The sequence below is a fragment of the Camelina sativa genome, chromosome 4, assembly GCF_030686135.1.
Source record: "Camelina sativa cultivar CO46 ecotype springtype chromosome 4, ASM3068613v1".
Lineage (NCBI taxonomy): Eukaryota > Viridiplantae > Streptophyta > Magnoliopsida > Brassicales > Brassicaceae > Camelina > Camelina sativa.
In genome coordinates this window covers 12,022,748-12,050,181 of record NC_141883.1, presented here as the reverse complement: position 1 = coordinate 12,050,181, position 27,434 = coordinate 12,022,748, and the positions used below count along the sequence as shown (strand labels likewise).

At 39.1% G+C, this 27,434-nt stretch overlaps 1 protein-coding gene across 1 annotated transcript; it reads right to left on the bottom strand.

The window, feature by feature from the left end:
- Positions 1 to 3,656: 3,656 nt before the first annotated feature.
- LOC147945698 (uncharacterized) lies at positions 3,657 to 4,634 on the bottom strand. The gene has a single exon (XM_087509328.1). It carries the CDS (start codon positions 4,632 to 4,634, stop codon positions 3,657 to 3,659), a length of 978 nt encoding a protein of 325 aa, XP_087365454.1.
- Positions 4,635 to 27,434: the final 22,800 nt, after the last annotated feature.

The following is a 27,434-nucleotide window of genomic DNA, read 5'->3' as shown; positions in this document are numbered from 1 at the left end:
CCCGTGACCTTATCCTCCAACGGCTCTCTTGCTTCTTCGAGATTCTTCTAATGGGCTTTGCTAAGTAGTCCAGCCTCCCCTCTTCTCATTTCATTCGATATGGCTCGGCCTTATTAGTAAGTGTACGGACGTACGGACGTACGGACGTACGGACGTACGGACGTACGGACACGGCCATACGGACACCTTCTCGTCTCGAGTGTCTTATGATCAATACTCCCCCTCACGCTTAGCCAAGTGGAATGGCAAAGCTTGGAACCCGCGAGAGACCACCTCGTTAAAAAACCTTAACATAGAAAACCACATGGGACAAAACCATGTTAAGGAAAAGAGTGTGATCTACACGGGTTAGAGGAGTTCGTTCACGGATGTGTAGGATCTATTAGTCCAGGTTTGCTGGAGATGTATTCGCAAATCTGTGGACTAGTAGCCTTTGTGAAGATGTCTGCCAATTGCTCTTGGCTTGGCGTATAACATGGTAGGATCACACCCTTTTCTATCTTCTCTCGTACCTTATGGCAATCTACCTCAATGTGCTTAGTTCTTTCATGAAATACCGAGTTGGTTGATATGTGTATTGCAGCCTTGTTGTCACAATGCATGGTGATCGGTCTTTCAGTCTCTACTCCAAGGTCCTTGAGGAGGCCTTTGAGCCATGTAAGCTCGTTGGTGAGCTTCTTCATGGCCCTATATTCTGACTCGGCGCTTGATTGGGACACAACCTTTTGTTTCTTCGACATCCAAGTGACTAGGTTTCCTCCAATGAACGTGCAATACCCTGTGGTGGATCTCCGGTCAGTTGTATCACCTGCATAGTCCGCGTCACAATAGCCCACGAGTTCAGTATCGTTGTTCTTCCCCATCCAGATGCCTTGGCCAGGACTTCCCTTGAGATAACAGAGGATCCGTTCGAGCGTTTGCCAGTCAAACTTTGTTGGAGCCTTCATATGTTGGCTGACTTGGTTTACTGCATAGCAAAGATCCGGTCTTGTGATCGTAAGGTAGATGAGCTTTCCCACAAGCCTACGATATCTGCCCACATCCTCATATGGCTCAGCCAGCTTGGTTACGTTCCGCATCTCCCCCTTTCGCTTGACCTGGTAACCTTCTTCAAGGGGTGTGGGAGCCGGTTTGGCGCCTAGCTTGCCAGTTTCACGGAGAAGATCAAGGGCATACTTCCGTTGAGAGAGAAACAGCCCCTCCGGTGACCGAGAAATTTCAATGCCAAGGAAGTACTTGAGCTCTCCGAGATCCTTAATATCAAAGGTGGAGTGAAACAGAGCCTTAGTGGTAGAGATCCCATCACAGTCATCGCCGGTAATGATTATGTCATCAACATAGACAAGAACGACCACTCGACCATTCTTAGTCCGAAGAGTGAAGAGAGTGTGGTCGGCTTCAGATCGTGTGAAGCCATGCTGGTGAAGCGTGGAGCTGAGTTTGTGGTACCACTCCCTAGGATACTGCTTCAAGCCGTAGATGGCCTTGCGGAGGCGAAGAACTTTGCCTGGAGCGACTGTAGCCTCTAAGCCCGGAGGAGGGTGCATATAGACTTCTTCTTCGAGCTCCCCCTGAAGGAACGCATTCTTGACGTCCATCTGCCATAAGTCCCATGACAGATTGGTGGCTAGTGAGAGAACAACACAAACCGTGTGAAGTTTGGCCACCGGTGCGAATGTGTCCGTATAATCGGTGCCATAGGTCTGGGTGAAGCCGCGGGCAACAAGACGAGCTTTGTACCGTTCCACAGCACCATTACTTAGATACTTGATTGTGAACACCCATTTAGAGCTGACCGCTTTCTTTCCCTTGGGGAGATCTGCCTCGTCCCAAGTATGATTGCGGATCATGGCCCTGGTCTCATCATCAATAGCATCTAACCATTCAGTGTGGTCTTTGGCCTCATCATAGGTTTGCGGGATAAACTGAGCATCGATCTTGGTGAGGAAGGCAGCGTGTTCTGGAGGGAGCAGGTCAAGTGAACACACAGCTTGAATCGGATGGGCCACGGCCTGGTTGTTGTAATAAACCCGTTTTTCTTTCCAAGTGGACGGGTGAAACTTGAGCCGTTCACTCCGACGAGGGAGAGCTATGCTGGATTCTTGTTGATGTGTATCATTGTCAGCACTCGGGTGACCACGAGCCTCCGGGATTGATAAATCAAGAGGTTCATCAGCGGAAAGATCAAGCGACTCCGAAGCATTTTCTTGATCTTCTTCTTGACTAGGCGGCTCGGAGGAGGTTGGTGTAGAGTCTTCAGTTAGTTCTGGCTGAGCCCGATCAGGTTGGTCTTGGTCCGTGCGAGTAGATGGCATTGTGACACCAAGATGATTCAGTAGGAACCGTAGGTTGGTAGCTCGATCGGAGTTGGAATGAGATAGATCCTTGAGGCCGTCCCAGTCCTTTGTCTCGTAGTATCCTTGTTGTTCAAGGAACTTCACGTCTCGGGAGATAAGTAAGCGGCCGGTGGTGGGATCATAGCACTTATACCCTTTTTGACTCGTCGAGTAGCCGATGAACATGCATTTGGTGCTTTTGGCGTCGAGCTTAGTCCTTTGTTCACCTGGTACCAAGACAAAACACACACACCCAAATACGCGTAAGTGATCCAATGAGGGTTTAATTTGATTCAATACCTCATATGGTGATTTATCGTGTAAGACTTTGGTGGGAGTCCTATTGATCAGGTAACAAGCTGTCATCACGGTGTCTCCCCAAAAGCGTTTGGTGACATTGGTTTGAAACATCATCGCCCTTGCCACCTCCATAAGATGCCGGTTCTTTCTCTCGGCCACACCATTTTGCTGGGGCGTATAAGGGCAACTAGTTTGTTGTAGTATGCCGTGTTTGGACAAGTGAGCTCTAAGTTTATGACTTGTGTATTCTCCTCCATTGTCCGATCTTAGTACCTTTATTTTAGCATTGAAATGATTAGTGACATAATTCTGAAAGTTAACAAATGCATCATAGACTCTATCTTTAGATGGTAACAAAGTAAGCCAAGTGTACTTTGATTTTTCATCAATAAAAGTCACAAAATACTTGTTATTATCTCTAGATAAGCAAGGTGAAGTCCAAACATCAGAATGCACTAAATCAAAACAATGTTCATAAATAGTAATTGACTTAGGAAAAATAGACTTGCAATGTTTGCCAAGAATACAAGGTTCACAACTTGAATTATCAAAGGAAACATTAGGCAACATTAATTTAAAAGCCTTAGAGTGAGGATGGCCTAGTCTAGCATGCCAAACATCACTCGAAATACTACTAAGGTTTGATATAAGCGAAAACACATTAGATGGACTTGATGAGGTTTTCTCTAGGACATATAGATCTCCTTTAGCATCTCCTCCTCCAAGAACCTTTCCAGTCTTAATATCCTGAAAATGCACACTGTTAGGACCAAAGATAGTGTAGCAGTTTAAATCAGTTGTAGCTCTTTTAACCGATAAGAGGTTAGAGGTAAAAGTAGGCATAAAGAAAGCTTTTGAATCCTTGTCAAAGAGCTTCAAGTCTCCTATACCCTTTACTGGTATTCTATCCCCATTAGCAATAATAACATTACCCACAGCCGGTTTTATGTTGTGTATAAGACTAGGGTTACTTATCATGTGGTGAGAAGCACCCGAGTCAACAACAAGGGTTTTACTAGGCTATGAGGCAAAGAAGGTGGTACCAGATTCTTTTAGCGCGGCAATGGATTTGATGAGAGCCTCCAGGTCAGACTTCCTCACAAGATCCCCAAACGAGGCTGCCATAGCCGTAGCCGCCGCACTGCCTTGGTTTGCTGCACCGGAACCTTGACCGCTTGACCCTTCATGTGAGAGGTTTGCTTTGAACTTGGCCGGCTTGAGGTGAGGGTGAAGAACCCAGCACTTGTCCTTCATGTGTCCCTTCTTTTTGCAGTGGTCACACACCATGGCTCTCCGGTCGTCATGTTTGTAGGCGCCCTTGTTTGCAGTTGCCAAGTCTTCCTTTCCACTAAAGAGACCAAGGGAACCTTGTTCTTTTTGCACTTGGGAACAAACGTCTTCAAGCGTAGGCAGCCTGTCTCCCCGGAGGATATGTTTGATTAGGTCATTAAACGCCGGGTTAAGGGTGAGTAGAAGGCCAAACACCTTGTCTTGCTCCTTTCTTTCGTTGAGGATGGCCGGATCAATTGTACTCGGTCGGAGCATCTCAAGCTCGGCCCATAGTGACCTAAACTTCCCAAAGTGCTTTGTGAACTCAAAATCTTCTTGATGAAGCCCATTGATTGCCTTCTTGACTTCAAACACTCGGGTTAGGTTGGTCACGTTCCCATAGACATTCGCTAGCGTCTCCCACAACTCCTTGGCCGTCTCGCAGTATGAATAGGCTTCAAGGATAGGTGCGTCTAGCGAGTTTTGGAGAATGGCAAGCACGGTCTGATCTTCTTGGAACCACTTAACTTCCTTCTCGAGATCAGCCTCCTTGTCTTCTTCCTTCTCTTCTTTACCATCTTCCTTAGTAGCTTTCTTGGGAAGCTGGTCCGTTTCCACATGGATCCACAGCTCCCGGCCACTAAGTGTGGTCTTTGTGGTTCTCTTCCACAACAAGTAATTTGCTCCTTTGAGCACTACCGGGGTTACAATGGGTTTGGTGTTATCCATTGTTACCGATTTGAAACAACAAAGTAGAATGAACTAGGTAGAATATTGAAATGAAGTAGTATACGGTGAATAAGAGAATAGAGGGAGTAGCGAGTAGTATTTAGAGGGTTTAGGAGTATAAGGAAGAACATAACTAGATTTAGAGAGTCAAGGATCAAAGAACTTGCTCTGATACCATGTTGGTTTTAGACGAAAGCAAAGAGAACAATTTGAAAGAGATTGAGTGAACTATGTAGAAAGAAGTGAGAAAAACATATCATTCCATTAGTATATGCATTACAATGTCGGCTAAGGACTTTAAATAGTAAGAAAGGAACTAGGGCAACCCTCTAATACACTCGACAACTTGGATAGGGACATAAAGGAAGGAGTGGGACAATCCCAAGGGTGAAAGTGACATGACTTGGTTTCCTTAAGGGAGGCGACCCGTGACCTTATCCTCCAACGGCTCTCTTGCTTCTTCGAGATTCTTCTAATGGGCTTTGCTAAGTAGTCCAGCCTCCCCTCTTCTCATTTCATTCGATATGGCTCGGCCTTATTAGTAAGTGTACGGACGTACGGACACGGCCATACGGACACCTTCTAGTCTCGAGTGTCTTATGATCAATACCAAATTCATTCCGAACTCTTACAATAAGTCAAATGCATTAGATTGGCACAAATTCTGACCCTAGAAACAGTAACAAAGCTATTTACTGCTTAGAATCAATGTTTTCTCGGTTTTAGCCTGTTCCGGGACAAAATGGGTAAAAGTGGTGTCTAAACACTCCAAATTCAACCCGAAATCTTATAATTAGTCAAATGCATTGGAGTGTCACATATTTGGACCCTAGAAAGAGTAACATAGCTGTTTACTGCTTCGAATCAATGTTTTCTCTCTATTTTAGCCTGTTTTCTCGGTTTTAGCCTGTTTTGGGATAAAACCGGTTTAAGTGTTGTCTAAACACTCCAAATTCATCCAGAACTCTTACTATTAGTCAAATACATTGGACTGTCACACATTTTTGACCCCAGAAATAGTAACATAGCTATTTACTGCTTCGAATCAATGTTTTCTCGGTTTTAGCCTGTTTCGCGACAAAATGGGTATAATTGGTGTCTAACCACTCCAAATTCAACCCAAACTCTTATCATTAGTCAAATGCATTGAATTGTTACATATTTTGACCCAAGAAAGAGTAACATAGCTGTTTACTGCTTCGAATCAATGTTTTCTCTCGGTTTTAGCTTGTTTTCTCGGTTTAAGCCTAGCTTGTCTAAACACTCCAAATTCATTCCGAACTCTTACAATAAGTCAAATGCATTAGATTGGCACACATTCTGACCCTAGAAACAGTAGCAAAGCTGTTTACTGCTTTGAATCAAAGTTTTCTTGGTTTTAGCCTGTTTCGGATAAAACGGGTTTAAGTATTGTCTAAACACTCAAATTCATCCCGAACTCTTACAATTAGTCAAATGCATTGGTTTGTCACACGTTCTGACCCTAGAAACAGTAACAAAGCTGTTTACTGCTTTGAATCAATGTTTTCTTGGTTTTAGCCTGTTTCGGATAAAACGGGTTTAAGTATTGTCTAAACAATCCAAATTCATTCCGAACTTTTACATTAAGTCAAATGCATTGGATTGTCACACATTCTGACCCTAGAAATCGTAACAAAGATATTTACTGCTTCGAATAAATGTTTTCTCGGTTTTAGCCTATTTCGGGACAAAATGGGGATAATTGGTGTCTAAACACTCCAAATTCAACCCAAACTCTTACAATTAGTCAAATGCATTGGATTGTAACATATTTTGACCCAAGAAAGAGTAACATAGCTGTTTACTGCTTCGAATCAATGTTTTCTCTCGGTTTTAGCTTGTTTTCTCGGTTTATGCATATTTTGGGATATAACGGGTTTAACTGTTGTCTAAACACTCCAAATTCATCCTGAACTCTTACAATTAGTCAAATGCATTGGTTTGTCACACATTCTAACCCTAGAAACAGTAACAAAGCTGTTTACTGCTTTGAATCAATGTTTTCTTGGTTTTAGCCTGTCTCGGATAAAACGGGTTTAAGTATTGTCTAAACACTCCAAATTCGTTCCGAACTCTTACAATAAGTCAAATGCATTGGATTGGCACACATTCTGACCCTAAAAACAGTAATAAAGCTGTTTACTGCTTAGAATCAATGTTTTCTCGGTTTTAGTCTATTCCAGGACAAAATGAGTAAAAGTGGTGTCTAAATACTCCACATTCAACCCGAAATCTTATAATTAGTCAAATGCATTGGACTGTTACATATTTTGACCCAAGAAAGAGTAACATAGCTGTTTACTGCTTCGAATCAATGTTTTCTCTCGGTTTTAGCATGTTTTCTCGGTTTTAGCCTGTTTTGGGATAAAACCGGTTTAAGTGTTGTCTAAACACTCCAAATTCATCCAGAACTCTTACTATTAGTCAAATACATTGGACTGTCACACATTTTTGACCCTACAAATAGTAACAAAGCTATTTACTGCTTCGAATCAATGTTTACTCGGTTTTAGCCTGTTCCGGGACAAAATGGGTAAAAGTGGTGTCTAAACACTCCAAATTCAACCCGAAATCTTATAATTAGTTAAATGCATTGGATTGTTACATATTTGGACCCTAAAAAGAGTAACATAGCTGTTTACTGCTTCGAATCAATGTTTTCTCTCTGTTTTAGCCTGTTTTCTCGGTTTTAGCCTGTTTTGGGATAAAACCGGTTTAAGTGTTGTCTAAACACTCCAAATTCATCCAGAACTCTTACTATTAGTCAAATACATTGGACTGTCATACATTTTTGACCCTAGAAATAGTAACAAAGCTATTTACTGCTTCGAATCAATGTTTTCTCGGTTTTAGCCTGTTTCGCGACAAAATGGGTATAATTGGTGTCTAAACACTCCAAATTCAACCCAAACTCTCATCATTAATCAAATGCATTGGATTGTTACATATTTGGACCCAAGAAAGAGTAACATAGCTGTTTACTGCTTCGAATCAATGTTTTCTCTCGGTTGTAGCTTGTTTTCTCGGTTTAAGCCTAGCTTGTCTAAACACTCCAAATTCATTCCGAACTCTTACAATAAGTCAAATGCATTAGATTGGCACACATTCTGACCGTAGAACTAGTAAGAAAGCTGTTTACTGCTTTGAATCAATGTTTTCTTGGTTTTAGCCTGTTTCGGATAAAACGGGTTTAAGTATTGTCTAAACACTCAAATTCATCCCGAACTCTTACAATTAGTCAAATGCATTGGTTTGTCACACATTCTGACCCTAGAAATAGTAACAAAGATATTTACTGCTTCGAATCAATGTTTTCTCGGTTTTAGCCTATTTCGGGACAAAGTGGGGATATTTGGTGTTTAAACACTCCAAATTCAACCCAAACTCTTAAAATTAGTCAAATGCATTGGATTGTTACATATTTTGACCCAAGAAAGAGTAACATAGCTGTTTACTGCTTCGAATCAATGTTTTCTCTCGGTTTTAGCTTGTTTTCTCGGTTTATGCATATTTTGGGATATAACGGGTTTAACTGTTGTCTAAACACTCCAAATTTATCCCGAACTCTTATAATTAGTCAAATGCATTGGTTTGTCACACATTCTAACCCTAGAAACAGTAACAAAGCTGTTTACTGCTTTGAATCAATGTTTTCTTGGTTTTCGCCTGTTTCGGGATAAAACGGGTTTAAATATTGTCTAAACACTCCAAATTCATTCCGAACTCTTACAATAAGTCAAATGCATTAGATTGGCACAAATTCTGACCCTAGAAACAGTAACAAAGCAGTTTACTGCTTAGAATCAATGTTTTCCTTGTTTTAGCCTGTTCCGGGACAAAACGGGTAAAAGTGGTGTCTAAACACTCCAAATACAACCCGGAATCTTATAATTAGTCAAATGCATTGGATTGTTACATATTTTGACCCAAGAAAGAGTAACATAGCTGTTTACTGCTTCGAATCAATGTTTTCTCTCGGTTTTAGCATGTTTTCTCGGTTTTAGCCTGTTTTGGGATAAAACCGGTTTAAGTGTTGTCTAAACACTCCAAATTCATCCAGAACTCTTACTATTAGTCAAATACATTGGACTGTCACACATTTTTGACCCTAGAAATAGTAACAAAGCTATTTACTGCTTCGAATCAATGTTTTCTCGGTTTTAGCCTGTTTCGTGACAAAATGGGTATAATTGGTGTCTTAACACTCCAAATTCAACCCAAACTCTCATCATTAATCAAATACATTGGATTGTTACATATTTTGACCCAAGAAAGAGTAACATAGCTGTTTACTGCTTCGAATCAATGTTTTCTCTCGGTTTTAGCTTGTTTTCTCGGTTTATGCATATTTTGGGATATAACGGGTTTAACTGTTGTCTAAACACTCCAAATTCATCCCGAACTCTTATAATTAGTCAAATGCATTGGTTTGTCACACATTCTGACCCTAGAAACAGTAACAAAGCTGTTTACTGCTTAGAATCAATGTTTTCTTGGTTTTAGCCTGTTTCGGATAAAACTGGTTTAAGTATTGTCTAAACACTCCAAATTCATTCCGAACTTTTACATTAAGTCAAATGCATTGGACTGTCACACATTCTGACCCTAGAAATAGTAACAAAGATATTTACTGCTTCGAATCAATGTTTTCTCGGTTTTAGCCTATTTCGGGACAAAATGGGGATATTTGGTGTTTAAACACTCCAAATTCAACCCAAACTCTTAAAATTAGTCAAATGCATTGGATTGTTACATATTTTGACCCAAGAAAGAGTAACATAGCTGTTTACTGCTTCGAATGAATGTTTTCTCTCGGTTTTAGCTTGTTTTCTCGGTTTATGCATATTTTGGGATATAACGGGTTTAACTGTTGTCTAAACACTCCAAATTTATCCCGAACTCTTATAATTAGTCAAATGCATTGGTTTGTCACACATTCTAACCCTAGAAACAGTAACAAAGCTGTTTACTGCTTTGAATCAATGTTTTCTTGGTTTTAGCCTGTTTCGGGATAAAACGGGTTTAAATATTGTCTAAACACTCCAAATTCATTCCGAACTCTTACAATAAGTCAAATGCATTAGATTGGCACAAATTCTGACCCTAGAAACAGTAACAAAGCTGTTTACTGCTTAGAATCAATGTTTTCCTTGTTTTAGCCTGTTCCGGGACAAAACGGGTAAAAGTGCTGTCTAAACACTCCAAATACAACCCGGAATCTTATAATTAGTCAAATGCATTGGATTGTTACATATTTTGACCCAAGAAAGAGTAACATAGCTGTTTACTGCTTCGAATCAATGTTTTCTCTCGGTTTTAGCATGTTTTCTCGGTTTTAGCCTGTTTTGGGATAAAACCGGTTTAAGTGTTGTCTAAACACTCCAAATTCATCCAGAACTCTTACTATTAGTCAAATACATTGGACTGTCACACATTTTTGACCCTAGAAATAGTAACAAAGCTATTTACTGCTTCGAATCAATGTTTTCTCGGTTTTAGCCTGTTTCGTGACAAAATGGGTATAATTGGTGTCTTAACACTCCAAATTCAACCCAAACTCTCATCATTAATCAAATACATTGGATTGTTACATATTTTGACCCAAGAAAGAGTAACATAGCTGTTTACTGCTTCGAATCAATGTTTTCTCTCGGTTTTAGCTTGTTTTCTCGGTTTAAGCCTAGCTTGTCTAAACACTCCAAATTCATTCCGAACTCTTACAATAAGTCAAATGCATTAGATTGGCACACATTCTGACCGTAGAAACAGTAAGAAAGCTGTTTACTGCTTTGAATCAATGTTTTCTTGGTTTTAGCCTGTTTCGGATAAAACGGGTTTAAGTATTGTCTAAACACTCAAATTCATCCCGAACTCTTACAATTAGTCAAATGCATTGGTTTGTCACACATTCTGACCCTAGAAACAGTAACAAAGCTGTTTACTGCTTAGAATCAATGTTTTCTTGGTTTTAGCCTGTTTCGGATAAAACTGGTTTACGTATTGTCTAAACACTCCAAATTCATTCCGAACTTTTACATTAAGTCAAATGCATTGGACTGTCACACATTCTGACCCTAGAAATAGTAACAAAGATATTTACTGCTTCGAATCAATGTTTTCTCGGTTTTAGCCTATTTCGGGACAAAGTGGGGATATTTGGTGTTTAAACACTCCAAATTCAACCCAAACTCTTAAAATTAGTCAAATGCATTGGATTGTTACATATTTTGACCCAAGAAAGAGTAACATAGCTGTTTACTGCTTCGAATCAATGTTTTCTCTCGGTTTTAGCTTGTTTTCTCGGTTTATGCATATTTTGGGATATAACGGGTTTAACTGTTGTCTAAACACTCCAAATTTATCCCGAACTCTTATAATTAGTCAAATGCATTGGTTTGTCACACATTCTAACCCTAGAAACAGTAACAAAGCTGTTTACTGCTTTGAATCAATGTTTTCTTGGTTTTCGCCTGTTTCGGGATAAAACGGGTTTAAATATTGTCTAAACACTCCAAATTCATTCCGAACTCTTACAATAAGTCAAATGCATTAGATTGGCACAAATTCTGACCCTAGAAACAGTAACAAAGCAGTTTACTGCTTAGAATCAATGTTTTCCTTGTTTTAGCCTGTTCCGGGACAAAACGGGTAAAAGTGGTGTCTAAACACTCCAAATACAACCCGGAATCTTATAATTAGTCAAATGCATTGGATTGTTACATATTTTGACCCAAGAAAGAGTAACATAGCTGTTTACTGCTTCGAATCAATGTTTTCTCTCGGTTTTAGCATGTTTTCTCGGTTTTAGCCTGTTTTGGGATAAAACCGGTTTAAGTGTTGTCTAAACACTCCAAATTCATCCAGAACTCTTACTATTAGTCAAATACATTGGACTGTCACACATTTTTGACCCTAGAAATAGTAACAAAGCTATTTACTGCTTCGAATCAATGTTTTCTCGGTTTTAGCCTGTTTCGTGACAAAATGGGTATAATTGGTGTCTTAACACTCCAAATTCAACCCAAACTCTCATCATTAATCAAATACATTGGATTGTTACATATTTTGACCCAAGAAAGAGTAACATAGCTGTTTACTGCTTCGAATGAATGTTTTCTCTCGGTTTTAGCTTGTTTTCTCGGTTTATGCATATTTTGGGATATAACGGGTTTAACTGTTGTCTAAACACTCCAAATTTATCCCGAACTCTTATAATTAGTCAAATGCATTGGTTTGTCACACATTCTAACCCTAGAAACAGTAACAAAGCTGTTTACTGCTTTGAATCAATGTTTTCTTGGTTTTAGCCTGTTTCGGGATAAAACGGGTTTAAATATTGTCTAAACACTCCAAATTCATTCCGAACTCTTACAATAAGTCAAATGCATTAGATTGGCACAAATTCTGACCCTAGAAACAGTAAAAAAGCTGTTTACTGCTTAGAATCAATGTTTTCCTTGTTTTAGCCTGGTCCGGGACAAAACGGGTAAAAGTGGTGTCTAAACACTCCAAATACAACCCGGAATCTTATAATTAGTCAAATGCATTGGATTGTTACATATTTTGACCCTAGAAAGAGTAACATAGCTGTTTACTGCTTCGAATCAATGTTTTCTCTCTGTTTTAGCCTGTTTTCTCGGTTTTAGCCTGTTTTGGGATAAAACCGGTTTAAGTGTTGTCTAAACACTCCAAATTCATCCAGAACTCTTACTATTAGTCAAATACATTGGACTGTCACACATTTTTGACCCTAGAAATAGTAACAAAGCTATTTACTGCTTCGAATCAATGTTTTCTCGGTTTTAGCCTGTTTCGCGACAAAATGGGTATAATTGGTGTCTAAACACTCCAAATTCAACCCAAACTCTTATCATTAGTCAAATGCATTGGATTGTTACATATTTTGACCCAAGAAAGAGTAACATAGCTGTTTACTGCTTCGAATCAATGTTTTCTCTCGGTTTTAGCTTGTTTTCTCGGTTTAAGCCTAGCTTGTCTAAACACTCCAAATTCATTCCGAACTCTTACAATAAGTCAAATGCATTAGATTGGCACACATTCTGACCGTAGAAACAGTAAGAAAGCTGTTTACTGCTTTGAATCAATGTTTTCTTGGTTTTAGCCTGTTTCGGATAAAACGGGTTTAAGTATTGTCTAAACACTCAAATTCATCCCGAACTCTTACAATTAGTCAAATGCATTGGTTTGTCACACATTCTGACCCTAGAAACAGTCAAAAAGCTGTTTACTGCTTTGAATCAATGTTTTCTTGGTTTTAGCCTGTTTCGGATAAAACTGGTTTAAGTATTGTCTAAACACTCCAAATTCATTCCGAACTTTTACATTAAGTCAAATGCATTTGACTGTCACACATTCTGACCCTAGAAATAGTAACAAAGATATTTACTGCTTCGAATCAATGTTTTCTCGGTTTTAGCCTATATCGGGACAAAATGGGGATATTTGGTGTCTAAACACTCCAAATTAACCCCAAACTCTTACAATTAGTCAAATGCATTGGATTGTTACATATTTTGACCCAAGAAAGAGTAACATAGCTGTTTACTGCTTCGAATCAATGTTTTCTCTCGGTTTTAGCTTGTTTTCTCGGTTTATGCATATTTTGGGATATAACGGGTTTAACTGTTGTCTAAACACTCCAAATTCATCCCGAACTCTTATAATTAGTCAAATGCATTGGTTTGTCACACATTCTGACCCTAGAAACAGTAACAAAGCTGTTTACTGCTTTGAATCAATGTTTTCTTGGTTTTAGCCTGTTTCGGGATAAAACGGGTTTAAATATTGTCTAAACACTCCAAATTCATTCCGAACTCTTACAATAAGTCAAATGCATTACATTGGCACAAATTCTGACCCTAGAAACAGTAACAAAGCTGTTTACTGCTTAGAATCAATGTTTTCTTGGTTTTAGCCTGTTCCGGGACAAAACGGGTAAAAGTGGTGTCTAAACACTCCAAATACAACCCGGAATCTTATAATTAGTCAAATGCATTGGATTGTTACATATTTTGACCCTAGAAAGAGTAACATAGCTGTTTACTGCTTCGAATCAATGTTTTCTCTCTGTTTTAGCCTGTTTTCTCGGTTTTAGCCTGTTTTGGGATAAAACCGGTTTAAGTGTTGTCTAAACACTCCAAATTCATCCAGAACTCTTACTATTAGTCAAATACATTGGACTGTCACACCTTTTTGACCCTAGAAATAGTAACAAAGCTATTTACTGCTTCGAATCAATATTTTCTCGGTTTTAGCCTGTTTCGCGACAAAATGGGTATAATTGGTGTCTAAACACTCCAAATTCAACCCAAACTCTTATCATTAGTCAAATGCATTGGATTGTTACATATTTTGACCCACGAAAGAGTAACATAGCTGTTTACTGCTTTGAATCAATGTTTTCTCTCGGTTTTAGCTTGTTTTCTCGGTTTAGGCCTAGCTTGTCTAAACACTCCAAATTCATTCCGAACTCTTACAATAAGTCAAATGCATTAGATTGGCACACATTCTGACCGTAGAAACAGTAAAAAAGCTGTTTACTGCTTTGAATCAATGTTTTCTTGGTCTTAGCCTGTTTCGGATAAAACGGGTTTAAGTATTGTCTAAACACTCAAATTCATCCCGAACTCTTACAATTAGTCAAATGCATTGGTTTGTCACACATTCTGACCCTAGGAACAGTAACAAAGCTGTTTACTGAATTGAATCAATGTTTTCTTGGTTTTAGCCTGTTTCGGATAAAACTGGTTTAAGTATTGTCTAAACACTCCAAATTCATTCCGAGCTTATACATTAAGTCAAATGCATTGGATTGTCACACATTCTGACCCTAGAAATCGCAACAAAGATATTTACTGCTTCGAATCAATGTTTTCTCGGTTTTAGCCTATTTCGGGACAAAATGGGGATAATTGGTGTCTAAACACTCCAAATTCGACCCAAACACTTACAATTAGTCAAATGCATTGGATTGTTACATATTTTGACCCAAGAAAGAGTAACATAGCTGTTTACTGCTTCGAATCAATGTTTTCTCTCGGTTTTAGCTTGTTTTTTTGGTTTATGCATATTTTGGGATATAACGGGTTTAACTGTTGTCTAAACACTCCAAATTCATTTTAACTCTTATAATTAGTCAAATGCATTGGGTTGTCACACATTCTGACCCTAGAAACAGTAACAAAGCTGTTTACTGCTTTGAATCAATGTTTTCTTGGTTTTAGCCTGTTTCGGGATAAAACGGGTTTAAATATTGTCTAAACACTCCAAATTCATTCCGAACTCTTACAATAAGTCAAATGCATTGGATTGTCACACATTCTGACCCTAGGAACAGTAACAAAGCTGTTTACTGCATTGAATCAATGTTTTCTTGGTTTTAGCCTGTTTCGGATAAAACTGGTTTAAGTATTGTCTAAACACTCCAAATTCATTCCGAACTTTTACATTAAGTCAAATGCATTGGACTGTCACACATTCTGACCCTAGAAATAGTAACAAAGATATTTACTGCTTCGAATCAATGTTTTCTCGGTTTTAGCCTATATCGGGACAAAATGGGGATATTTGGTGTCTAAACACTCCAAATTCAACCCAAACTCTTACAATTAGTCAAATGCATTGGATTGTTACATATTTTGACCCTAGAAAGAGTAACATAGCTGTTTACTGCTTCGAATCAATGTTTTCTCTCTGTTTTAGCCTGTTTTCTCGGTTTTAGCCTGTTTTGGGATAAAACCGGTTTAAGTGTTGTCTAAACACTCCAAATTCATCCAGAACTCTTACTATTAGTCAAATACATTGGACTGTCACACATTTTTGACCCTAGAAATAGTAACAAAGCTATTTACTGCTTCGAATCAATGTTTTCTCGGTTTTAGCCTGTTTCGCGACAAAATGGGTATAATTGGTGTCTAAACACTCCAAATTCAACCCAAACTCTTATCATTAGTTAAATGCATTGGATTGTTACTTATTTTGACCCAAGAAAGAGTAACATAGCTGTTTACTGCTTCGAATCAATGTTTTCTCTCAGTTTTAGCTTGTTTTCTCGGTTTAAGCCTATTTTGGAATATAACGGGTTTAACTATTGTCTAAACACTCCAAATTCATCCCGAACTCTTACAAATAGTCAAATGCATTGGTTTGTCGCACATTCTGACCCTATAAACAGTAACAAAGCTATTTACTGCTTTGAATCAATGTTTTCTTGGTTTTAGCCTGTTTCGGATAAAACGGGTTTAAGTATTGTCTAAACACTCCAAATTCATTCCGAACTCTTACAATAAGTCAAATGCATTGGATTCGCACACATTCTGACCCTATAAACAGTAACAAAGCTGTTTAGTGCTTAGAATCAATGTTTTCTTGGTTTTAGCCTGTTCCGGGACAAAACGGGTAAAAGTGGTGTCTAAACACTCCAAATACAACCCGGAATCTTATAATTAGTCAAATGCATTGGATTGTTACATATTTTGACCCTAGAAAGAGTAACATAGCTGTTTACTGCTTCGAATCAATGTTTTCTCTCTGTTTTAGCCTGTTTTCTCGGTTTTAGCCTGTTTTGGGATAAAACCGGTTTAAGTGTTGTCTAAACACTCCAAATTCATCCAGAACTCTTACTATTAGTCAAATACATTGGACTGTCACACCTTTTTGACCCTAGAAATAGTAACAAAGCTATTTACTGCTTCGAATCAATATTTTCTCGGTTTTAGTCTGTTTCGCGACAAAATGGGTATAATTGGTGTCTAAACACTCCAAATTCAACCCAAACTCTTATCATTAGTCAAATGCATTGGATTGTTACATATTTTGACCCACGAAAGAGTAACATAGCTGTTTACTGCTTCGAATCAATGTTTTCTCTCGGTTTTAGCTTGTTTTCTTGGTTTAGGCCTAGCTTGTCTAAACACTCCAAATTCATTCCGAACTCTTACAATAAGTCAAATGCATTAGATTGGCACACATTCTTATTAGAATGTACCAAGGAGGAGAGAGGAGAGGCCGGTAAGGCCGAACCTTGGAAGAAGAGAAGAAAGGCCGGAAAGGCCATGTAAAGGCCGGTAAGGCCATGTCCGTGTCCGTGAGCGACCATGTACCGTGTCCGGTACCATGTACCGTGTCCGTGAACGGACCCATGTCCGGAGAGCGGCCAGTTAGGCCGTGAACACATTGAAGAGCAGGCCCGTCCGTACAGGCCCGTCCGTACAGGCCCGTCCGTACAGGCCCGTCCGTACAGGCCCGTCCGTACTATTAGTATATATGAAGGAGAAGAGAGAGTGAGGCCGGTGAGGCCGAGCTGCACAAGGAAGAAGAGAGTGGCCGGTAAGGCTGCTAGTACAAGAAGTGTGGCCGGTAAGGCCATGAGTGGTGTGGGAGCGGCCAGTAAGGCCGTGAGCACAATAAGAGTGGCCAATAAGGCCATGTGGGCCGTGAGAGCAAGGAGAGTGGTCAGCAAGGCCATAAGTGCAATATAAGAAGAACAAAGGCCTTATAAGAAGAAGAAGCCCAAGAAGAAGGAAATATCTCACAAGGAAGGGAAGAAGGATCCAATGGCCATAAGGGAAGGAGATCTAACGGTCACAAGGCATGGAAGGGAAGGAAATCACGTGTGGCTTTGGTTGGGAAGCATAGCGAGTCAACCAAAGACAAGGAGCTGTCCCTTTCATCTCTCCTTTGAATCCCTTGTGTGCCTAACGGCTCTATGCCTTTGTTTTCTCTATATTAAGCTGTAATTCTCTCATATGTAATATATCACAACATTATCTAATACTAAGAGAATCCGTTTCCCATCTTCTCCTCTCTACACAAGTGTTTATGTTCTTATTAGCAATGTAGAGAGCCTAGGGGTAAACGGTTAGAGGCTGCCCTTAAGGCAGCCTATTCTCTTCCCAAATCTCACCTAAAATCTTCCTTATTTACTGTTTTCTATAGCCTAGATTACTGATTCTTAATCCTCTTTCTCCTAAGTACACAAACTTGAGTGTTGTGATACTAGAAGAGGATAAGTCTCAAACTAGGCTGTTTGTTCCTCATAGATCCGATTTATATCTAGTATTTGGGGTCTATTGAGGTTGTTTATGGGGAGTTCATCACAAGTTGATGTTCTCTCCTCCCCCTTGAGAATGAGTTAGTTTGTTGTGGGTAAAGGGGGATTCATTCACCAAGTGTTTGTCTACCCTCTCTTGTGAGCTTTGTCTCATAAATCCCAACATGGTATCAGAGCCCAGGTTCTGTTCTTGGTGATTCAAACTCGTTCTCAAGGTTTAAATCTCTTAGGAGATAGCTTAGTGAAAGTTTTAAACTTTGCTTAAGTGTTAATTCGCTTAGCCTTGTTCTTTAAAGCTTTAACTTTGCTTTTGTTGTTAAAAACGATTCTCTAACAGCTCAATGTTGAGTAAGCTTGGTCTCTTGTCTTGTTAGAACTTGTAGACCAAGTGTGTAAAGAGAAATCGATTTTACAGCCCCATCCTTAAGCTTTAAAAGCCTCATTCTTAAGCTTTACCGATTTGGTGAAAGTTGGGTACAAAATGAGGTAGTGATGAACTAATGAGCAAATCGGTTGTGTTCATGGTTAGGATTCACGCTTGAGGAAGAGAGAGACCTTGTTTTTCGCATATATGGTCTGCTTGGTCAAAGAGATTAAAGCTGGTCCAAGAATGCTTTGTTTTAACCGATGGACAATAGGGTGTTCCAAAGGCTCTTTTGTTTCTTGTTTGCTTGTGACCACGAAAAGCATCTTCTTTATGTTATTTTCGTGGATCTAAAGCCTTAAGATCTTGGAGAACACTTTGTTTAAGTGATTCTACCATGAAATTTGTCTAAACCGTTGGAGAGATTAATTTTCCAATCGGTCCATGTGTTTCAGCCACTAAAGCACCAAAAGAGATTGTCTTGTTGGTTGTTCTTGGCTGTCAAAGTTGTCTCAAACTCAAGAAAACAGAGTATAACTCTGTCCATTGGAACTCTTGAGTCCAATTCTACACTCCATCCATCTTATACTACCCCCCATTCTCTTATATATATACTCTATTATACTCTCTTTGGTTACTTATTCTCCATTTACACTCTATACTCTACTCTACACTCTATACTCTAACCCCTAACAATCTCTTGTTTAGAATCTGTCCCATTAAATTTTGGTTTCAGTTTCAAACTTGAAGATTGTGTGGAGCTCACTTGCTATCTCAAGAAGAAGTGGCGAGGTTGAAGGCTACAAAGAAGCCATGAGAAGGCGCAGCACAATGCTTGGAGTTAGAACCAATGGCCATCAAGCTTCTTAGACCACACGTTTCACCACCATAGTAATAAACTCCGGCGGTCAGGTTTACCCGAGGAGAGCAGAAGACTCTTTTGAGCGAGGTAACCTATTAAGCTGACCGAGAGAGATAAAGCTTTGGGTATTAAACTCCGGCGGTTAGACTCATCCGAGGAGAGCAGAAGACTCTTTTGAGCGAGGTGGTCTATTTAAGGCTGACCGAGAGAGATAAAGCTATGGAGGAAGTTCTAGTGGAGAGAGCTGGTGGAAGGTGATGAATCAGCCCAAGGACATGTGTATTAGTGCCAAGTTGTTGATCGGATGTGCACAATGGTCTTTAGGAAAGGTGATGCACAAGGTTTCAACTGTTGATTGGATGTGCACAAGAACGGTGATGCACAAGGCTTCAACTGAGGTGATGAGGTTTCAGCCCATCATCAAGTAAAGGTTACGGGGGAGATCAAGTGACTTCAGACCGTACCTCACAGATTCTGCTCGGCCACAAGCAAAAGTCTTTACTTAAAGCTCAGCCGAAGCGTCTCAAAGATCGACTCGGACGAAACCCTTCCACTGCGATTCGGCTTCCGCGTTCTTCATTAAAGTTCGAGACCACAGAGTCATCTTGCCAGTGGAAGTGGAATCATACCAATCCGAGCAGCCGTTCGAAAGTTATGTCCGATTCAGTGGGCATGTGTCAGTCTGACAAATAAAACTGACCAGGTTTAAAAACCATGGTTAGAGTAGGAGCGGTCTCAAGGAGGAATTCCAAACCGCAACAGTGATCAACTCTCTCCCTCCTATCCATCAAAACACCATAAAGGCTGTGCTCTAAACTCTTCTCTATTTTAATTCATAAATTCATTACCTTAGTTTCATTACTAGTCTTTAGTCTTTAATATGTTCTCTTAAATGGTCACACTTTTAGAAATTTTCTTTGATATTCCTCATAGCAAACCCTTATTCTTTTCTTCTTTATCACTTGTTTAAGGGGTAAAGGAGACTATGAGAGCCTCAAAGAAATTCTAAAGGCGCAAGGATGGAGATCATAAGGAATGTGCTAAAGGCAAGGTGGGCTAAGGAGTAGGAGCGGTTCAAATCATGAAGAGAAGGGAGCTAGTTCTTTGCAAACCAAGGTCAAGGGACATCATGGATAGTGGAGTCTATACTCTTTTTCCCTTAACAAAGTTTTATCCCAAGAGGTTTTCTTTGTTGAGGTTTTTAATGAGGTAGATGACACTAGTCCACCCTTGATCTTTGGTCCCCATGGTGTCCCACCGATCAAGCGTGCGGGGGAGTATTAGAATGTACCAAGGAGGAGAGAGGAGAGGCCGGTAAGGCCGAACCTTGGAAGAAGAGAAGAAAGGCCGGAAAGGCCATGTAAAGGCCGGTAAGGCCATGTCCGTGTCCGTGAGCGACCATGTACCGTGTCCGGTACCATGTACCGTGTCCGTGAACGGACCCATGTCCGGAGAGCGGCCAGTTAGGCCGTGAACACATTGAAGAGCAGGCCCGTCCGTACAGGCCCGTCCGTACAGGCCCGTCCGTACAGGCCCGTCCGTACAGGCCCGTCCGTACTATTAGTATATATGAAGGAGAAGAGAGAGTGAGGCCGGTGAGGCCGAGCTGCACAAGGAAGAAGAGAGTGGCCGGTAAGGCTGCTAGTACAAGAAGTGTGGCCGGTAAGGCCATGAGTGGTGTGGGAGCGGCCAGTAAGGCCGTGAGCACAATAAGAGTGGCCAATAAGGCCATGTGGGCCGTGAGAGCAAGGAGAGTGGTCAGCAAGGCCATAAGTGCAATATAAGAAGAACAAAGGCCTTATAAGAAGAAGAAGCCCAAGAAGAAGGAAATATCTCACAAGGAAGGGAAGAAGGATCCAATGGCCATAAGGGAAGGAGATCTAACGGTCACAAGGCATGGAAGGGAAGGAAATCACGTGTGGCTTTGGTTGGGAAGCATAGCGAGTCAACCAAAGACAAGGAGCTGTCCCTTTCATCTCTCCTTTGAATCCCTTGTGTGCCTAACGGCTCTATGCCTTTGTTTTCTCTATATTAAGCTGTAATTCTCTCATATGTAATATATCACAACATTATCTAATACTAAGAGAATCCGTTTCCCATCTTCTCCTCTCTACACAAGTGTTTATGTTCTTATTAGCAATGTAGAGAGCCTAGGGGTAAACGGTTAGAGGCTGCCCTTAAGGCAGCCTATTCTCTTCCCAAATCTCACCTAAAATCTTCCTTATTTACTGTTTTCTATAGCCTAGATTACTGATTCTTAATCCTCTTTCTCCTAAGTACACAAACTTGAGTGTTGTGATACTAGAAGAGGATAAGTCTCAAACTAGGCTGTTTGTTCCTCATAGATCCGATTTATATCTAGTATTTGGGGTCTATTGAGGTTGTTTATGGGGAGTTCATCACAAGTTGATGTTCTCTCCTCCCCCTTGAGAATGAGTTAGTTTGTTGTGGGTAAAGGGGGATTCATTCACCAAGTGTTTGTCTACCCTCTCTTGTGAGCTTTGTCTCATAAATCCCAACAATTCTGACCGTAGAAACAGTAAAAAAGCTGTTTACTGCTTTGAATCAATGTTTTCTTGGTTTTAGCCTGTTTCGGATAAAACGGGTTTAAGTATTGTCTAAACACTCAAATTCATCCCGAACTCTTACAATTAGTCAAATGCATTGGTTTGTCACACATTCTGACCCTAGGAACAGTAACAAAGCTGTTTACTGCATTGAATCAATGTTTTCTTGGTTTTAGCCTGTTTCGGATAAAACTGGTTTAAGTATTGTCTAAACACTCCAAATTCATTCCGAGCTTTTACATTAAGTCAAATGCATTGGATTGTCACACATTCTGACCCTAGAAATCGCAACAAAGATATTTACTGCTTCGAATCAATGTTTTCTCGGTTTTAGTCTATTTCGGGACAAAATGGGGATAATTGGTGTCTAAACACTCCAAATTCGACCCAAACTCTTACAATTAGTCAAATGCATTGGATTGTTACATATTTTGACCCAAGAAAGAGTAACACAGCTGTTTACTGCTTCGAATCAATGTTTTCTCTCGGTTTTAGCTTGTTTTTTTGGTTTATGCATATTTTGGGATATAACGGGTTTAACTGTTGTCTAAACACTCCAAATTCATTTTAACTCTTACAATAAGTCAAATGCATTGGATTGGCCCAAATTCTGACCCTAGAAACAGTAACAAAGCTGTTTACTGCTTAGAATCAATGTTTTCTCGGTTTTAGCCTGTTCCAGGACAAAATGGGTAAAAGTGGTGTCTAAACACTCCAAATTCAACCCAAAATCTTATAATTAGTCAAATGCATTGGATTGTTACATATTTTGACCCTAGAAAGAGTAACATAGCTGTTTACTGCTTCGAATCAATGTTTTCTCTCTGTTTTAGCCTGTTTTCTCGGTTTTAGCCTGTTTTGGGATAAAACCGGTTTAAGTGTTGTCTAAACACTCCAAATTCATCCAGAACTCTTACTATTTGTCAAATACATTGGACTGTCACACATTTTTGACCCTAGAAATAGTAACAAAGCTATTTACTGCTTCGAATCAATGTTTTCTCGGTTTTAGCCTGTTTCGCGACAAAATGGGTATAATTGGTGTCTAAACACTCCAAATTCAACCCAAACTCTTATCATTAGTTAAATGCATTGGATTGTTACATATTTTGAACCAAGAAAGAGTAACATAGCTGTTTACTGCTTCGAATCAATGTTTTCTCTCAGTTTTAGCTTGTTTTCTCGGTTTAAGCCTATTTTGGAATATAACGGGTTTAACTATTGTCTAAACACTCCAAATTCATCCCGAACTCTTACAAATAGTCAAATGCATTGGTTTGTCGCACATTCTGACCCTATAAACAGTAACAAAGCTATTTACTGCTTTGAATCAATGTTTTCTTGGTTTTAGCCTGTTTCGGATAAAACGGGTTTAAGTATTGTCTAAACACTACAAATTCATTCCGAACTCTTACAATAAGTCAAATGCATTGGATTGGCACACATTCTGACCCTATAAACAGTAACAAAGCTGTTTACTGCTTAGAATCAATGTTTTCTTGGTTTTAGTTTGTTCCGGGACAAAATGGGTAAAAGTGGTGTCTAAACACTCCAAATACAACCCGGAATCTTATAATTAGTCAAATGCATTGGATTGTTACATATTTTGACCCTAGAAAGAGTAACATAGCTGTTTACTGCTTCGAATCAATGTTTTCTCTCTGTTTTAGCCTGTTTTCTCGGTTTTAGCCTGTTTCGGGATAAAACGGGTTCAAATATTGTCTAAACACTCCAAATTCATCCAGAACTCTTACTATTAGTCAAATACATTGGACTGTCACACATTTTTGACCCTAGAAATAGTAACAAAGCTATTTACTGCTTCGAATCAATGTTTTCTCGGTTTTAGCCTTTTTCGCGACAAAATGGGTATAATTGGTGTCTAAACACTCCAAATTCAACCCAAACTCTTATCATTAGTCAAATGCATTGGATTGTTACATATTTTGACCCAAGAAAGAGTAACATAGCTGTTTACTGCTTCGAATCAATGTTTTCTCTCGGTTTTAGCTTGTTTTCTCGGTTTAAGCCTAGCTTGTCTAAACACTCCAAATTCATTCCGAACTCTTACAATAAGTCAAATGCATTAGATTGGCACACATTCTGACCGTATAAACAGTCAGAAAGCTGTTTACTGCTTTGAATCAATGTTTTCTTGGTTTTAGCCTGTTTCGGATAAAACGGGTTTAAGTATTGTCTAAACACTCAAATTCATCCCGAACTCTTACAATTAGTCAAATGCATTGGTTTGTCACACATTCTGACCCTAGGAACAGTAACAAAGCATTTTACTGCATTGAATCAATGTTTTCTTGGTTTTAGCCTGTTTCGGATAAAACTGGTTTAAGTATTGTCTAAACACTCCATATTCATTCCGAACTTTTACATTAAGTCAAATGCATTGGATTGTCACACATTCTGACCCTAGAAATCGTAACAAAGATATTTACTGCTTCGAATCAATGTTTTCTCGGTTTTAGCCTATTTCGGGACAAAATGGGGATAATTGGTGTCTAAACACTCCAAATTCGACCCAAACTCTTACAATTAGTCAAATGCATTGGATTGTTACATATTTTGACCCAAGAAAGAGTAACATAGCTGTTTACTGCTTCGAATCAATGTTTTCTCTCGGTTTTAGCTTGTTTTCTCGGTTTATGCATATTTTGGGATATAACGGTTTAACTGTTGTCTAAACACTCCAAATTCATCCCGAACTCTTATAATTAGTCAAATGCATTGGTTTGTCACACATTCTGACCCTAGAAACAGTAACAAAGCTGTTTACTGCTTTGAATCAATGTTTTCTTGGTTTGAGCCTGTTTCGGGATAAAACGGGTTTAAATATTGTCTAAACACTCCAAATTCATTCCGAACTCTTACAATAAGTCAAATGCATTGGATTGGCCCAAATTCTGACACTAGAAACAGTAACAAAGCTGTTTACTGCTTAGAATCAATGTTTTCTCGGTTTTAGCCTGTTCCGGGACAAAATGGGTAAAAGTGGTGTCTAAACACTCCAAATTCAACCCGAAATCTTATAATTAGTCAAATGCATTGGATTGTTACATATTTTGACCCTAGAAAGAGTAACATAGCTGTTTACTGCTTCGAATCAATGTTTTCTCTCTGTTTTAGCCTGTTTTCTCGGTTTTAGCCTGTTTCGGGATAAAACGGGTTCAAATATTGTCTAAACACTCCAAATTCATTCCGAACTCTTACAATAAGTCAAATGCATTGGATTGGCCCAAATTCTGACCCTAGAAACAGTAACAAAGCTGTTTACTGCTTAGAATCAATGTTTTCTCGGTTTTAGCCTGTTCCGGGACAAAATGGGTAAAAGTGGTGTCTAAACACTCCAAATTCAATCCGAAATCTTATAATTAGTCAAATGCATTGGATTGTTACATATTTTGACCCTAGAAAGAGTAACATAGCTGTTTACTGCTTCGAATCAATGTTTTCTCTCTGTTTTAGCCTGTTTTCTCGGTTTTAGCCTGTTTCGGGATAAAACGGGTTCAAATATTGTCTAAACACTCCAAATTCATTCTGAACTCTTACAATAAGTCAAATGCATTGGATTGGCACAAATTCTGACCCTAGAAACAGTAACAAAGCTGTTTACTGCTTAGAATCAATGTTTTCTCGGTTTTAGCCTGTTCCGGGACAAAATGGGTAAAAGTGGTGTCTAAACACTCCAAATTCAACCCGAAATCTTATAATTAGTCAAATGCATTGGATTGTTACATATTTTGACCCTAGAAAGAGTAACATAGCCGTTTACTGCTTCGAATCAATGTTTTCTCTCTGTTTTAGCCTGTTTTCTCGGTTTTAGCCTGTTTTGGGATAAAACCGGTTTAAGTGTTGTCTAAACACTCCAAATTCATCCAGAACTTTTACTATTAGTCAAATACATTGGACTGTCACACATTTTTGACCCTAGAAATAGTAACAAAGCTATTTACTGCTTCGAATCAATGTTTTCTCGGTTTTAGCCTGTTTCGCGACAAAATGGGTATAATTGGTGTCTAAACACTCCAAATTCAACCCAAATTCTTATCATTAGTTAAATGCATTGGATTGTTACATATTTTGACCCAAGAAAGAGTAACATAGCTGTTTACTGCTTCGAATCAATGTTTTCTCTCATTTTTAGCTTGTTTTCTCGGTTTAAGCCTATTTTGGAATATAACGGGTTTAACTATTGTCTAAACACTCCAAATTCATCCCGAACTCTTACAAATAGTCAAATGCATTGGTTTGTCGCACATTCTGACCCTATAAACAGTAACAAAGCTATTTACTGCTTTGAATCAATGTTTTCTTGGTTTTAGCCTGTTTCGGATAAAACGGGTTTAAGTATTGTCTAAACACTCCAAATTCATTCCGAACTCTTACAATAAGTCAAATGCATTGGATTGGCACACATTCTGACCCTATAAACAGTAACAAAGCTGTTTACTGCTTAGAATCAATGTTTTCTCGGTTTTAGCCTGTTCCGGGACAAAATGGGTAAAAGTGGTGTCTAAACACTCCAAATTCAACCCGAAATCTTATAATTAGTCAAATGCATTGGATTGTTACATATTTTGACCCTAGAAAGAGTAACATAGCTGTTTACTGCTTCGAATCAATGTTTTCTCTCTGTTTTAGCCTGTTTTCTCGGTTTTAGCCTGTTTCGGGATAAAACGGGTTCAAATATTGTCTAAACACTCCAAATTCATTCCGAACTCTTACAATAAGTCAAATGCATTGGATTGGCACAAATTCTGACCCTAGAAACAGTAACAAAGCTGTTTACTGCTTAGAATCAATGTTTTCTCGGTTTTAGCCTGTTCCGGGACAAAATGGGTAAAAGTGGTGTCTAAACACTCCAAATTCAACCCGAAATCTTATAATTAGTCAAATGCATTGGATTGTTACATATTTTGACCCTAGAAAGAGTAACATAGCTGTTTACTGCTTCGAATCAATGTTTTCTCTCTGTTTTAGCCTGTTTTCTCGGTTTTAGCCTGTTTTGGGATGAAACCGGTTTAAGTGTTGTTTAAACACTCCAAATTCATCCAGAACTCTTACTATTAGTCAAATACATTGGACTGTCACACATTTTTGACCCTAGAAATAGTAACAAAGCTATTTACTGCTTCGAATCAATGTTTTCTCGGTTTTAGCCTGTTTCGCGACAAAATGGGTATAATTGGTGTCTAAACACTCCAAATTCAACCCAAACTCTTATCATTAGTTAAATGCATTGGATTGTTACATATTTTGACCCAAGAAAGAGTAACATAGCTGTTTACTGCTTCGAATCAATGTTTTCTCTCAGTTTTAGCTTGTTTTCTCGGTTTAAGCCTATTTTGGAATATAACGGGTTTAACTATTGTCTAAACACTCCAAATTCATCCCGAACTCTTACAAATAGTCAAATGCATTGGTTTGTCGCACATTCTGACCCTATAAACAGTAACAAAGCTATTTACTGCTTTGAATCAATGTTTTCTTGGTTTTAGCCTGTTTCGGATAAAACGGGTTTAAGTATTGTCTAAACACTCCAAATTCATTCCGAACTCTTACAATAAGTCAAATGCATTGGATTGGCACACATTCTGACCCTATAAACAGTAACAAAGCTGTTTACTGCTTAGAATCAATGTTTTCTCGGTTTTAGCCTGTTCCGGGACAAAATGGGTAAAAGTGTTATCTAAACACTCCAAATTCAACCCAAACTCTTACAATTAGTCAAATGCATTTGATTCTTACATATTTTGACCCAAGAAAGAGTAACATAGCTGTTTACTGCTTCGAATCAATGTTTTCTCTCGGTTTTAGCTTGTTTTCTCGGTTTATGCATATTTTGGGATATAACGGGTTTAACTGTTGTCTAAACACTCCAAATTCATCCCGAACTCTTATA